The sequence below is a fragment of the Limulus polyphemus genome, unplaced genomic scaffold (genome assembly GCF_000517525.1).
Source record: "Limulus polyphemus unplaced genomic scaffold, Limulus_polyphemus-2.1.2 Scaffold927, whole genome shotgun sequence".
In the NCBI taxonomy this organism is placed as follows: domain Eukaryota; kingdom Metazoa; phylum Arthropoda; class Merostomata; order Xiphosura; family Limulidae; genus Limulus; species Limulus polyphemus.
This window is the reverse complement of record NW_013666537.1, coordinates 100,475-117,359: the sequence shown is the minus strand read 5'-3', so window position 1 is coordinate 117,359 and position 16,885 is coordinate 100,475. Positions and strand designations below refer to the sequence as shown.

The 16,885-nt window shown below is 32.8% G+C and overlaps 1 protein-coding gene across 1 annotated transcript in view; it reads right to left on the bottom strand.

The window, feature by feature from the left end:
* The window catches only part of LOC106461287 (serine/threonine-protein kinase PAK mbt-like), a 33,373-nt gene that overhangs the window by 7,473 nt on the left and 9,015 nt on the right, over positions 1 to 16,885 (bottom strand). Inside the window, exons 4-7 of the mRNA XM_013921102.2 lie at positions 15,924 to 16,388; positions 10,159 to 10,347; positions 6,214 to 6,347; positions 2,503 to 2,629 (exon numbers count right to left, since the gene is read on the bottom strand). Of these exons, the coding sequence (XP_013776556.1) occupies positions 2,503 to 2,629; positions 6,214 to 6,347; positions 10,159 to 10,347; positions 15,924 to 16,343 (870 nt within the window). The 5' untranslated portion in view covers positions 16,344 to 16,388. The remainder of the gene's footprint in view (positions 1 to 2,502; positions 2,630 to 6,213; positions 6,348 to 10,158; positions 10,348 to 15,923; positions 16,389 to 16,885) is intronic.

Here is a 16,885-nt window from a genome sequence, read left to right as displayed (position 1 = left end):
GTTTAAAAAATTAACACTGCTTTAGTGAAATTTCCAAGAGACACTTTAAGACACTTTTGTTTTGGAAAAAACATTAAAAATACTTCCTGTTGCCTTAAAATTCTTTCTTTTCTGTTTATCAGAAAGTTCCATTTCATATATTCTGTAAACTTCAACTTTACTGATTTTCAATTATACATTTCTTTTGAAATGTTATCTTTCCAACTGCAGAAGTCACCACTTCTGGCTATAAATTTATAAAGATCTACTAGTGCCTTAAGACCTGACCTTATAAAATGATATCATGCCATGCTAGATAACATTATTCTTGCTAACAATACTCTTGATGGAAACAATTTATGTCAACTAAATATACTTTCTTTCAATTGAATTAAGTTTTTTTTGTTTTTTTTATTTGTGTGCATTGTTTGGAAACAATAGATTTAACAACAATATTCAAAAACAAGGATAAGTCATATTTAAATCATTGGTATGTTTTGCCTTTGCTACTATATTCTAAACTTAAAAAAAATTCCTTGTCATAGAAAAAAATTGCCACAATGTTATTACAAGTATTTTAAAGGAAGAAAAGAAAGGTTAAAGATTTTGAGCTCAGTGATTTGTTCCCAAGTCTTCTAAGTTTTCCACTAAATTTCATTGTTCTTCTCTGCAGCAACTACTTCTCACAAAACCACAAATTACTACTCGCACTGTTCAATTCACTTTACATTGATGTATGTAGTTTATAATTTGAACTACATAACTGTATATAATCTCAGCTTGTAGCTATTTTCAAAGCTGTCCTTCATTAGTAGTTGTTCCCACCCTTTTGTGATTTTAAAGCATCTGATGCAAACAGAAGCCTGTATAATAAATTGTCAGAAAATTGAGAAAAATAAGATTTGGTTAATTGTATTCTCAGGGGAAGATAGTTTCTTAACAAACAAAATCCTATGTTTTGGACTGGGCAGGGAACTGAGAAGTCCATTGTTTAGGATTTTACTTGTTAAATTTATATTTCTGCAGAGCTCTAAGGAGTCTTTTCTGTAAACAATGGACTTCTCAGTTCCCTGCCCAACCCAAAACATAGGATTTTACTTGTTAAATTTATATTTCTGCACAGCTCTAAGGAGTCTTTTCTGTATTAGTTATTATTTAATCACAAAAATATTTTTATTGGGTTTTTATAATTTTCTTAACCATTTTGATTTAACCTTATCATGACAAATGAACACTTTTCAGATGTCAAGTGGATATCTCCATAATTTTTAAAATTTAAGTAAGAACGTACTATTTCAACAGTTTTTTCTCTCAACATATTTTAGAATTGACATTTTGTAGTGCTTATATAGAGTAATTCACAAAGAAACATATAGAAAATGTTAAACTTATATTTCTGCACAGCTCTAAGGAGTCTTTTCTGTAAACAATAGACTTCTCAGTTTCCTGCCCAACCCAAAACATAAATTCTTTTTAATGCTTATTTTGTATCAAGTTCATTATTGTTTCATAGTGCTGGTTGCAATTATCTATTAACAATTAATGTAATTAATAGTATTGAAGCTACTTATTTCGTTATGCATATATAATTTCTCAAATAGACAAGTTAATACTTTTAAACATTTGCTAGTTAATTTCTGCCTTGTGATGTATTGAGAAAGTGGTGGAAGACTGTTATCCTCTGGGTAGAGTTCCAATTGTCAGTCCTAGTTGTCACCTTAAAGTCATAACAGATAATGCCTGGGGTAATAGCTCCCATCTATCTGATAAAATCCAAACGCTGATGTTAAACTAGCCAGCAAACATGGAAAATCAGTTGAGGGTATGGAGATGAGTGCTTACACCCACAATGTCTCAACTCCTACACTGTTTTATAATAAACATGAAAATATGTTAAAAAAATAAACTTTCAATCAGAGAAAATACTTTTTTGTGTCACTAGAGGTCATTAGCTACTTTTAGTTTACAAGTAGCTAACTTTAATATTATAATTTTATTCAGTATACCGGGATGGAAAGACTAACTTCAAGTAGCTCGACTTTCCTGAGTTACACATGAATAAATTTTCAAGAGAAAATGAGAAGCTTGGGAATGTATGAATTGCATAAAAACTATTAAGGTAGGGTTTGTAGTTCTATTTAAGATAATTTAGTTTTATTTAATTTCTTCTGTAAGGGCAGAGGTTGGAAGTTTCACACAGTAGAAATTTTCATTTCTACTTTAAGAACTATATGAACTCTTAAGGGTAACTGCCTTCTCACAACTGGCTGCAGACAGTGAAAGGCAGTAGGAGTTGAGACATTGTGGGTGTACGCACTCAAATCCATAACCTAATTAATTTTCCACATATGCTGACTAATTTAATATCAGCATTTGGATTTTGTCTGACAGATGAGATATCTCCAATGCATTTGGGAGCTATTACCACAGGTATCATCTGCTATGACTTGAAGATGACAACTAGAAATTTAACTGTATATGGTTAGTCACAGACTTACGGTATACCACAAGTTGGTAACTCACCCTCCCATCACTAGCTAGTAAGATAGAATCACTCTTAATGTCTCGGTGGATGACACCTTGAGAGTGAAGAAAAGCAAGAGCTTTCAGACACTGGTTACAAACAGTTGCAATCTGTTCTTCATCCATTCTAGAAAAAGACAAGACCAAACCAGAAGTATTAGATTACACTTACAAAGATTCACTAGAAAACAAACAGTAGTACATGCTTAGAAACTATAACTGGCCATTTCTCTAATCATTAAAACTTAACAGTAACCAAATTATCAACCTTGACCAAACATACAGAATTCTGAGAAAAGTTTACCTGTATTCTATTAAAATTAATATGGTCTCTAGAAAGATCAATGACAGACAATAGGAAAAAAAAAATGTGTTTAGGCCATCAAGAATAGCTTTAATGGGTAACCTACCAAAACAACACAGCTAATCTACTTTCACAAAAAACATGTTTAGGCTATCAAGAACAGCTTTAACGGGTGACCTACCAAAACAACACATCTATTTTACTTTCACAAAAGCTCCAAGAAAGAAAGAAAAAACAATCTAAAAGCTGTGGTTTTTGACAAATGTACAAAATACAAATATCTTCATAGTACGTAAGTTAAGCTATGGGTATAAAAGCTTCAAATATGAAGAGTAAGTGTAACTTATAAGTTTCAATTTTTATAAGCTCATCAGATTTACACCAAATTTTTTCATACATGTGAATGCAATTAGTAACTGTTATATATATTAGAATGTTACTCAAACTGACCTACCCAAGACATTGCACTGAAAACCAAACATAACTAAATCAAATCTGGTAGAACACTATTTCACAAAAAATGTACTACAGAGTTACTTTAAGGTTTAGTAGCCAGATTACACACTTCATAAAATGCAGACATAATTTCATTCAAGAAATTTTCCAAACCATCTGGTAATGATGCCAGAAATACATGGTTAATTATACACAACCAAATATGAAATTTTCATTTAAACTAACTATGCAATTTACCAACAGTCTATGCTATACAACATACTATACTCTGTCAAGTGTAATAAAAAAAAAATTTTACAAATGAAGATTTTTGTAATATAAGAATTATACTATATAGCCACCTACCTTTACCTTACAAAATCAAATACTAATCATGAAAGAATATTAAAATCAATAAGAGATAAAATATTCATAGAATACTTTATGAAATGCAGAATAAGCTACTCTTTAAAACTCAACAGATGTGCCATACATATGCACAAAGCTCAACTTAAATCAACCAGGGTAGTTAGATCTATGCCTTAAAGAGTGAATAAATTTATGGCTGACCAGCCTAATAAATAAACAACAAAATTTAAAACACTGACAGCACACATCTGAATAGATGAAATATTCATCTCATGCTAACTGAAAATATGATTGCATCTTATACAATTCAATCTTTCATACAGGCCTTCAACCAATCAAGGGAAAAGTAAAGGAAACTTATTAAAAAAGATGTTTCATTACACACAATTTCTCATGTTTTATAACCCACCATCCTGCAGCTCATATTGGGCTGAAACTTAAATTTGCTTTAAAAATATAGAAATTTGAGTAAACATACATTAATCCATGAAGCTATGATATTTTTGTTTTAGGCTTAGAAGTGCAATGTGACTGAGAACATGTACATATGGGAAATGTGTGAAAAAAATACAAAATCATAAACATTACTGTTTCTTGCTCCTCTTTATCAGCAGATTAACCAGACAATTCATTAGTTTTCTTTTCCTTTCAATGCCACATTTATTTTTATAGTTATGATCTGAAACTTGACACGAGTAACTTTAGGAAGTTCACAGTTTTCTTTTCCTTTCAATGCCACATTTATTTTTATACTTATGATCTGAAACTTGACACGAGTAACTTTAGGAAGTTCACAGTTTTCTTTTCCTTTCAATGCCACATTTATTTTTATACTTATGATCTGAAACTTGACATGGGTAATTTTAGGAAGTTTGAAATGGAATATTATTTCTTCACAGAGTAAAAGAGTTAAGAACCTCTTACTCTTTCAACAACTTGTCTAAGCAAATTTTGCTACTGCCAACCTTTTTCTCTTGAATGGCTTCATGAAGACTTTTTTGTTGGTTACACTAATCAAGCTATTTACTCTTGTGCTTTCTCAGGTATAAAGGTTTTCTCTCTTTTTTCACATTTTATCATGATTGAATTAGTATGATTTGAAGTAGGCAGTATCTGTGTAGCATGGATGCTTTCCTACCATCTGGTTGACTCATGGTGTAATTTGAAGTAGAACGGATGCCTTCCTAATACTTGCTCGGGGAGTGAGTTGATTGTTTGTTTTTGTTTATTTGTTTTCTAATTTTGTGCAAAGCTACACAAGGGCTATCTACGCTAGCCATCCCTATTTTGTCAGTGTAAGACTAGAGGGAAGGCAGCTAGTCATCACCACCCACCTCCAACTCTTGAACTACTCGTTTACCAACGAGTAGTGGGATTGATCATCACATTATAATGCCCCCTCGCTGATAGGGCGAGCATGTTTGGTGTGACGGGGATTCAAACCCGCGACCCGCAAATTGCGAAATGAGCGCTATGCCGGGCCGGAGTGAGTTGAAGTAGCCAGTCTCTGAAGCAAGAAAGCTAGCATTATTTTGCCACTGAAAAATAATATAGTCTCAGTATATTTTATAATAAACAAAGCTACAACTTTTTCTTTTTGCCAGTGGTGCTTTTTTAGTTTGTAGCTACATATTTCATTTACACTAAATCTTCTTTCTACATCCACCAAACTATGAGAAAAAACCAAGCAAACTTTGGGCTAATCCTTGTTTCTTCCATTTTCATCAAGTTTCATAATATTGTTATAATAATGACCAACTCAATTCCAAATGACACCATTTACTTCATTTTTCTATGCAAACTACTCTATGCAGAGAATACTGAATATATATACATATATTTTGCTGACAACAGTTTCTCTCATATTAGGAAAGATGCATCTTCAGATTAACCTTTATAATTGTTTGTGACCTGAATAACAGGTGAAACTTTATAGCTGTTGAAGAACAGGATTTTCCAATGGAAGTTTCTTCTACATGTTAGAGACAGACAACATGCACACATCCAATATAGAGAAATATTTTTCTCTTTGAACTACCATATTTCATAACCGAGTGATAGGTCTTAATTTTTACTTAAACAGTACTGCTTTTCGTATGCAACTTTTTAGCAGTCTTGCCTATGTCTACCAATGAAGATCAATTATTAGCAACAACTCACTCTGGCTTAAGAAATTTCAACAAAAGTTTCCTAAGAAGACATTTAACTTCAGTATGCAACAATTGTATCATGGTTACCTTTTTTTGAAATAACTACTGAAACATTTCAAAGGATGTAAGTTGATCCTATGTTAGGTGTCGGTATTTCAGAGCAGGTGAATTAGGTTTGAATCTGTGAGATACCATAAAATAATCCCCGAACTTTGTGCACTGGGTGCATTATAGGTGACACTCAATCCCTTAATGTGGATGGTAGGAATATTAACTGTTGGAAAATATAATAACTGTAAAGGAGATTTTTACATTGCAAAAAAGTATTTTTGTTTCTGTAAACCTATTACGTCCCTATTAGAAAATACCATTTTATAACCTTGTATGGTTTAAGTTTGCTTTTCTTGTGTGTTACATGTTTTCTTACCTTACATAACTTATACATTTTCTTACCTTGCATGAGTTACAATATCTGTCAGGGCTCCTCCTTCCAGAAATTCCATAACAACCCAGAGTTCATCACCCACGAGGAAACTGTTGTACATCTCCACTATGTTTGGATGATGATAATCTCGCATTATCACTACCTGCAGTTAACAATATCACAACTGACAACTGAGCAACTTAAACATGTGAAACCAAAAATAAATTCATGTCTCAGTCTTTTTTAACATCTGATAACATACTATATAAAGATAAATATCTTCAGTCAATGGTTTGAATTTATTCTCCTTCTTAGTAACTACAAACTATATGGTCAGTGCTCCAGATGCATAACTGCATTCAAAATAATAACCATAAGTACCAAATATGCATGCTATACACTGGTATGTATATTATTCACATATACATGTGTTTGCCACTTCCAAATAAACAGAAACCTGTATCAGTAATAAAAGAAACAAAGTATGGGAGATCATTCTAACTTAGAGTTACAGAGCAAGTTGTAAGATTTAATGTATGATCCTTCATATTAAATCCTACATATGATTTGCATCCCACCATTATGTGGAGGTTTACTGTATCTCTGGTTTGCTCTTCCAAGCAGTATTGTCAATTTATTTTCAAATTTTATTGCCCATCACAAAAAATAACCTTTTACTTGTTCATCACTTGAAATTCATTACCCTTTTCTTGATTTTCATATATTTCTGTTAGTTTGTGTACAGGTTGGTTGAAACCTTGTTATGATGCCACATCAAGTGATTTGATCATTTATTAATGAAACACAGCTTTGAAAACAGCTATATAGAAAATTAAAAAATGATGGATAGAACAGGAATTAGATTATCACATACCAGTACAATACATATATAGGTTTAAGATCTGTATTTTTAAACTATTGCTTGTGAATTGTGAAAGTATTTCTATGAGTTAAATTATATATGTTTGAAAGCTACTGAGATTGTTTTCAATAAGAAGACATCATATAATTTGAGATAAGGTGGGTAAAGCTTAAAGAGTTTAGAGACAGACTGAATGGGTAAGAAAGGAAACTATTAGAAGTTTAATGCCATAATATGTGTACAATGATTGGAGAAGATTTTGTCATGAGGTTTAAGACACAGGAATATATATATATATAGTATGAAACAAAGGAGTCACATAACTGAAGATTGCTTAAAGCTTAATAAAGGTGTTTTGTTGATGTTTGGCTCTTTGTTTAATCCTGTGTCAGTCTTCTGTAAAACTTTTGCATAGTCACTCTCCCAGGGGCTGAGCAACCTCATCGTAAAAACTAACTTAAAAATATTTAAATAATAATAAACTATTATTTTCAAAACAAAAAACACTAATATTCAAAACATTTTCCTTTATTAATCAATAAATGACATTGAATATTATAACTTGTTTCTTTTTTACCACCAAAACTAAGTGTAACAGTTTAACACAAGCTAGCTGATTACTGAAGCTACTGAGAACAACAAACATGTACGTGCTTCCACTTGTCGATGCCAATGTTTACAATATATGTGGGGTCCATAAAGACCCCAGAAGACTAATGCAGGGTTAAAATTATGACGTTTTTACTTCTTATATCATAGTTTTATTGAGTTGCAATGTTTTTAGCAATGAGCTTTTTTATGTTAACCAAATAAAATAAAATAATCATCAAATCAGATAAGTTTAGTTAAGTTTGCTGTATAGTGAGAATGGTAGGCGACTACAAAATAGTTTGCTGCCTAAAATCTTTATTGAATATTATTTTTATGTTTATCCTATTCAACTGACATACATAAATAAATTTGCTAACTGACTACTTAATATTTTCTAACTGCAATTGTGATGTGTTTTAAATACTTTATCTTACACAATTTGAAAACCATTAGGGAATGAATATGAATAAAACTACAAAAGTCTAATCAGATAATATTGTATTATTGTGTTAACAAGCAACAATGTTTTAAGTTCTCTGTATTAGTTGTTGTAAGGTTGCATTGTTACAATGATGACATGATAACAATCAACCTTTGAAAAATCAGTTGTTGTGTAACACTAACCAAATTTTCAGTTTTTTTTTTACAAGAAAGAAGAGACTTCCATTATATTAATAGAGTATTCTGGATTAATCAGTGTTGACAATATAGTCCTAAAGAAACCTAAATAAGATAACCAAAGTTAAAATAATGTTAATATATTTTGTAAATGACTTATAATTTAATACGATTGATATGAAAATATAACAGTTAAAAAAAGCATTTTTTAAGCAAAATTAGATAGCTATAAATATTTGCAAACATATTTAGGAAAAAATAACATTTGTAAACAGGATGTCCCTTTAAAAATTTTTTAAAAACTGTTCTTTACACACTTATACCACTTGCATTTTCACTTATTTTAGACATCACCAATATCAAAAACATATTTATCAAGAGAATTTTAACTTTTACATTAAAAACTGATTTTGTAACCTGCACTGCAGGTATTCTAAAGAATACTACTCTCATAAAAACAAATCTTTAATGCTTAGACACATTTTCCATGTCTAGAAAAAGTCAAGGCTCAAACATTTACCATGGCAATGGTTAATTGACATTCATACTCCTGTATTTGCCTATAGATAATGAGCTATTGGTTGAGGACTTAACTGGATTGCTGTAGACTCCAGCTGTGTTGATTTCAAAAAACCCAAAAAAACTTTTATGATAATCGATAGCCCAATCAAATAAAAATATTGACCTCTTATGTTTCTTTTTTGACACTATATGGTAGTATAAGGATACCTGGCTGTTTTTTTTTATTAATGTCTGAAAAAAAATGGGTGGAGGGGAGGTTGGCTCCCCCTAGAGCTCTCCTGTAGATCCCTGCCTGCTTATACAACATTAAAGAATATAATACAGTTGCACAGTTATAAATTAGAAACAATGTATAAAACCAGTAAATTTTCACTTTATTTAATACTTAGGAAGCCAAAAAGGTAGCATTGGGTGCTGCCCGCCAGTTGCCTTCTCTGTAGGCTACAGCTCAAGTTAATAACAGCGACAGATAGCCTTAACAGATTTGCAATAACAAAAACAGGATTACCAAGTTTAGTGGCAATGGGAATTAAACATAAAACCCACAAATAATGAGGCACCTAAATCCATTATGTAGCTTTGTGCTTAACAACAAACAAATATAATGGGAATACTTTGATTAACTGGTTGTTGGAATAATCAAAAAAATGAGTAATAATTGGAACAATTAATTTTGAATGGTTGATTATTTTGTGACAATCATTGTAACTGTAATCTAGATTGATTGTTAGAATAACCTAAAACAGTAATAATTGGAAACACTAAATTTCCATTATTTGATTATTTATGTGACATTCACCAATTACTTCTAATTTCAATTAATCAATGTAATCATTGCTTGTAGATAATCAATTAACTTGCCCAGCTCTAGACATTGGTTTGTTCTCACCCTACTTTATGCACACATGTAGCTGTCTTTTACACCTTATGCATCTGGATAAATATTCAAATACAAGTGCTCTATTCTCGTATTACTCTCTTTTTGTTTCTTCATGTATTCAACAGTCCAACTATTATCTAAGTTTAATTTTTAATATTATTTATTTCCTCGTATTAACTAATAATATTATTTGCTTACTATAATGCTTCATAAAAATATAAATAAAACCTAAAAATTTGACCTCCGGTGAAAATGCAGATTTAAACTAAAAAGATTATGGATTATAAAAAAAAAAAAATGCTATAAAACAGATAATTTCTGACATTTTAAAGCAACTTTTGCACCAGATTTCTTTATTTATTTCTCATTAAAAACCAGTCCTTGTTGTTAAGTTCTAACTTTGACTTCTCACAGCTAAGTTCTTCTTGAATAACTTAAAAGACATTCTACATTAACTTTTTTGATGCTTTGCTTAACTTAATCAATTATTTAACACTTTACCTCATTGAACAAGAGCTCCCTTCTTTGCTGTTTGCGAAGGTCCATTTTCTTCACTGCCACTTGCCTGTTGCTAGATTTCTCGGTAGCAATGCACACAATGCCAGTTGAACCTTCTCCTATCTTGATAAAATTTTCCAGGTCTTCTCTTGGATCTCCTGGACTTACAACCATCTGCAAAGCTGCTCGGAACTATGCAGGAATAAAACTTTAGATATAACAATCTAACACATTGATCCAAATTGGTTATAAGCTCAGAATTGTGCATGGTCTGCAGGAATAGTAATAACAAATTAAGTTGAGTTGGAAAGAAAAAAAATGTTGAAAACTTAGAATAGAATTTTGTTTTTTAAATCTCCAAACAATGAAAAGGTGTCCTAATTCTATCAAAAATAATGTGGGATAACATGATACTTATAGTTATAAAGACTGAGCCGTATACAGCTAGAAGTAATTTACCTACCAGTACAATTTTCTATGTGTGACCTGGTAATGCTCCAAAACTCAAAATAATGTAAAATTCTCAGAAGAGCTTATATTTGCTAGATAAAAAAAAGTCAAGACTCAATATTAATGGTTGCAGAATGCTCAGAATAAATAACAAAAAATGAGCCTGATTTGGGCAAGTAGTTTGGTATTGAGAGGGATGCCCAACTGATAATGAACCCAACAAAAAGCCTGAGGGTGCAGAGACCATTCCATGAAAAGAACCCTGTCTGGCCAATAGAGGTGATCCACAACCAAGTTCAGAGCTCTGGCACATGACAAGCTGTGAGATGATCCCAAAATAGCAGGTCCAATGCATGGAAGCAGAGTCCTGAAATGGGTACCTCTTTGACAGTTGATATAATAAATGACGATGGAATTGTTGGAGTGGACCACAAGAAGAGGGCAAATGGGAACTTGCCTGACAGATGGTGAGAAGTTCAAGGAAACTGATGTGAAGCTACAGAGCCCACATGCCCTAAGTCATGTTGTCATTCAGAGACATGCCCTACCCAACAGAGAAGCAAGCACCTGTAAAGAGATAGAGATCTGGTCTAGGGGCAGCAAGGAAATGCCTACCATGGTGTTGGCATGGTCAAACTATCAAGATAAGTCCTTGAGAACAGGAAAGGGGAGATGCACAATCAAGAATATCAATCCCAAGAAAGGTTCCACTGGAGGAGGTGCATGTATGTGCGGCCTAAAGAAATGAATGGTTTGAGGTAAGTCAAAGTTCCCAAAAGAAAAATTACCTTATGCACAGGGTGTAAAATAGAGGCCCAAATCTTGGTGACAAGACATTCTATTGCATATAAGCAAAGTGGTGAAGGCTGAACTAGACTGTGATGGGAGTTGAACATGCCCAAATGTACCAAATATGGGGAGGGCATAAGAAAAGTCCTGGAAGTCTTGATTAGCCAGCCAAACCAAGCAGCCTACTACAGAAGAATACAGGTGTAAGAGAATGAGTCCTCCCAACAAGGAGCAAGGAGTCACTTATCATTCATTTAATAATTGAACCTCAGCCCCAACCCATGAACAAGACAGGCAAATGCCTCATGACTTGATAAAAGACATAAAGGAACAGATGCAATGTCTGAAGGAAGAGCATAAAACTGGAAGACCCAATTTTGATGGGTGAAGTTAATAATATGTCTGGAGGACAGGGTGATCAGAATATTAAAAGTGTGTCTGAAATGTCAACCTTGGTCATTCACTGTCTGAGTGGAAAGAACCACTGGAGAGAAAAGAATCCCTCTATACAGAACCAAGGAATGATAAGAAACCAGTGGAGAGACACCATGTTGATAACCGTATGCCAGTCTTCTTGGGGACCACAAAAAAGATTATAGTAATAACTAGGTTTAAGGGTAAATACCTTCTGGATGTTGTTCTTGGCCAAGGGATCTGAGAGCACATTGTCAAGATATGGAAGATAAAGGGAAAGAGAGGGAGAAGAAAAGGAAATAGAAGAAGTAAAGTGGAGAGATAGGCTGTGGACGAGAACATGAAGAGCCCTTCTGTTGTGCAAAAATGGACACCAAAGGCTGATGATCAGAGACAAATGGGCCAGCAACAAGGCCAGACTGACAATGTAGTCACTGACGAGATGTGCAACAAGCTTTACATCAGGAAGTAGAAGAAGGGTAGGAAGCTGGAATGGGAAAGGAAAAAGTGGATTCAGCAAACCTAGGAATAGAATGGCAAAGTATATAAAGATGAGAAATGATAACAAATAATGAGGACTGATGCCAGGCCACCTCAGCTTGAGTTCTCCAAAGACCTTTGGGCAATGAAATGGAGTCCAATGAAGATGATGGAGGATCTCATCCCATCATCAGAGGAATCAAGTAAGGAAGGAAGGAGCAGAAAAAAGTACAGGCTAATGTGATAAAAAAACAAACAAACCCTAGAGCATAATGAAGTGTTGCAGGTGAAGTGATGAGAGGTAACACAGGAGGGTGGAAAGAAAGAGACATAAATACAAAAACTAAACTGAGCAATAGAAAGGGAAGTAGAAGTTAAAGGGTACACCCCAATCAGATAAGAGAGATCCCAAAGACTGGGATACAAGAAATGGAAATAAAGAATGAGAGTTAAGTAAACAGGAAGATGAGACATGTTAGTATGGGTGTGCAGCTGTTTACACTGAGTTACATTCAAAATTTAATTAAACACCTTTACTATCAATTTATGTGAATTAAATTAACATTATAATGTATGTTATGATTCAAAGTTTCACATTATCTAAGTTTAAGTCCTTTATTTCTAAAGAAACCTTTAAAAACTACTTAAAACTTCAGATGTATTGTTACATGACTAACAGACTATGAAAATTCTCTACTTTGCCATTCTGTATCTTCAATAATATAATGGCAGTTGCATAGATGTATAAGATGCTTACATAACCTTTTGACTCATACATTTCAAAATTCTCTGAATCAATGCAGTTGAAAAAAGCAATAAATTTTATCAACCCCTGACAGGTTCCATGCCCACCTTCAACAATTTGTTTGAGCTTTGTAGCCTAATTGTAGATGTTAGATACACATGTGTACAGTCATTAGAAAGAGCTCATTTTACACTATAATCTAACAATGATTATTTTGAACGTTGCTCATAGTTGACATCATGGAGTACATGTAACTAACTTTAGTATTGTTGGCTGCTCGTACCTAAATATGTTATAGTTGTAGATACAGTTTAACCCTATGACTATCTGCTACTACTTTTTTAGTAGACAACATTGCTCTTGTCATATTTTGTTCCATAAATAAAACTAGCAATGAAATTGTTTAAATTTTGACAAGAATATTCTTAAAAATATGTAATTTCAGAAAAAAACACTTAATTTTGATTTTTTTATTATGTCTAATAAAAAACTCGTTATTTAATGTAGTTATTTGTATTCACTTTTAATAATTCACCTGCAAGGTAATTTCTATATGGTGTATAAAAATATTATTTTTAATCTTACAGTTTTCACATTTAATTTGTATAATCTCTAGGGCCTCATAAATGAATATTAGAAGTTTTTTAAGGTAAATATTTATATTTTATTTTCCATTTTCTCTACTATATCACTAACTGTATCTATTATCATCAACATACAGTGCAATGAAATGTTTAAAATTAACAAATGGAAATATGTACATACCTTTCAACTCTTTGTATTTTTCTGATATACACAATTTCAAGTCTCTATCTTTGCACTTATAGTATATTTTTAATTTCCCTATCAAATTCTTCATCAGTTATCATTTATGCCCATACTAATAATAATTGATTCCCATGGGGCTTTATGAAGTTATTTCAGCAGATTTCCCACAGAGACGCATTGCTAAAACAAGATGGCACTTAAACACACCATCTTGTTTATAACCTTTCAAAGTCCAGTTGACAAGTTAAACTTATTAAAATCATTAAACCATACAAATATGAATTTTAAAATAAAAATAATACATAATTCACTAAAATATAAAAGTAAGACCTAAATAGTTTAACTGGCTCTAGCTATAGCAAATTTAAGTAAGAAGCCACTTGAAATGCTTTTGTCAATCAGGAATACAACAATACGAATGACAGTTACATGTACACTGTAAGGAAAACTGTATGCCAATTTCAGATTAACCATTGGGAGAGTATAGTGTCAACTGAGCTCTTTCTAACGATTATATACACTTGTGTCAAATAACTACATGTAAGTTGTAGATTTCAAGGCAAAGCATAGAAGGTGGGCATGGCAACCATCAATGGTTGGAAAATTTACATCTGTTTCCCAGACAATCCAGCTTGCAAACTTTAGATCTCACATAAAAATTAGATCAAACACATGTACTTAGTGTGTAGAACCACCTGTTCATGTCAGCTTGTGTCTCGGAGAAAGAAATGAAGCTAATAAAGCATGTGGATCATGTGACACAAAAACTGCAATTTAAGTATTTTTTGAAAGGTTTCCTTTGAAACAAAGTAGTTAAAACTTCAATAACTTAGCTAATATAATGTTAATTTTATATTTATAAAATGATAGTAAAGTGGTTAATTACATTTTAAATGCAACTAAAATAATATCATTCTTTGTGTACAAAATACTTATAAACTTTAACAAAATCTTAAGAGGTTTTGTGAGGAATGCTCAGAGTTACTTTATATTTTTGCAGAAATGTCCTTCTCCAGTCGAGGTGATACAAAATGTATCAGCCCAAAACAAAAGGGATAAGCAATGAATCTACATGGGCCCTAAGATCAGGTGCAGGAGAGAAGAAAAAGAGGTTTTGAATACAGGTTTCAGGAAGGAAAGCAAGGGAGGAATCAAAAGACAAATGGGAAAGAAAAAAATGATGTCAAGGAAGAGATTTAGAAGGGTGAGGATTGTTCTCCACAGATAAAGCTGTGCCTAGAGCAAACACTGGTGGGGGAAACAGCTGATCAAATCATCATCCTGATCATATTCAAATTAGAGAAAAGGAAGGTCAGCCAACAGGATGAGAAAAGGAGGCTCAGTGTGCATGAAGGTACATACAACATGTTGAACAATAGTTTCATGTCTTCCAGACAAAAAGATCTTAGTAGACACAGGTCCTGTCTAAGGAACCTCATCACTATCACGGTACAAAGCAGAAGTTACCATCATTTGAGAATTGATAATGTCAGGTAAGTAAGAAAATTTTTGTATACTTTTGCAAATCTCATGTAATTCCTTTATAACTTTAAAACCATGTCCATTTGAGACAATGCCAAGAAAAAGATGGTTATTTTGGGTTCAAGTACTTGGGGGAAATTACTGCGCAAGGAGTTTGTGTAGTTGTCCTATTGTTTGAGGGCTATCGTAGCATAATGTCATCATGCACAAGTGCTGTTCATTAAGCATGTGATTTTTAGATGGGAGTTAGCACAAGGCTAGTGGCATGCAAATCTCATACACAGATGTGTGAGGAGTCAAGCTGTTCTGTGTGTGTGTGTGTGTGTGTGTGTAGAGGTGAGATATCTCAAAATACATTGTTTTAATATTTCCTAGGGCTATGTTTTAGATATATTTCATGCTCCATTATTTCATAGAAATATACTCTAGATTACTTACCATGATAATGGAACTTTGTATCACTACCTTTAATAAAGGTTTAAAATGCCTTATTAATTTTGTGGAATAAACATACAACCAACAAATGTAGTCTCTTCTACATACCAACATTAAAATTTGTTTTACAGATTCTATATATATATATAAAAAAATTGAACTTAGATTAATTACTGTCTCAGCCAGTCAGTGAGATATGCAGTACCTGCTCATGTGATAATCTTTGTTGTTCTGGATGATGACTTTGGCCAGGAACAGCAGACTTATGGTGTTGTTCTGTGTGATGGCCAGGGACAGCAGACTTAGGGTGTTGTTCTGGATGATGACCATGGCCAGGGACAGCAGACTTAGAGTATTGTCCTGGATGATGACCATGGCCAGCAGACTTAAGGTTTTGTTCTGGAGGATGACCATGGCCAGAGACAACAGACTTAGAGTGTTGTTCGGGGTGATGACTGTCTCTAGTGACAGTTGACTTGGGGTTATGTTCTGGATGATGACCGTGGCTAGGGGCAGCTGACTTAGGGTGATGACCATGGCTAGGGACAGTCAACTTGGAGTGATGATCATGGCCAGGAATAGCTGACTTTGGATGATGACCATTACTAGCCAACATGGGACTCATAACTTTGTTTTTCGGTACTGAGACAGGTGGTTTTGGAGAAAGATCCTGAAAGAAATAGCCATACTTGTATGAGGAATGATGATATTTTGAGTAAAATATTACTGCACATGACAAAAGTAAGTTACTATTAACAATCCACTAGATATTAAACAGGTGATATTCCAGACTTAAAGAGAAGAATTGCTTTTTATGAATACTCTTTTGTTATCTAGCCTATACTAAAAATGTGTATTTTTTACTAGTGATTTATGATTGTTTGTTTAACTGTTACATCATATTAATTTAGAATAGAATAACAAGATTCATTCATCTATGATAATTTGTTTAGTGAAGATCTTTATCAGGTCCATTAAACACACATATGGTCTACCATTTTCTAAAACTACATTTTAAATACATCACCTGTTCTTAAAATTTCTTAGAACAAGACAAACCTAATAAAGAACACACTATTATTCACTTTGATAAAGTAACACTCCCTTTAATAAATAAAAGTGAATAATTTCCAAAGTTACTGAAACATTTGATATTAAACATTGTCA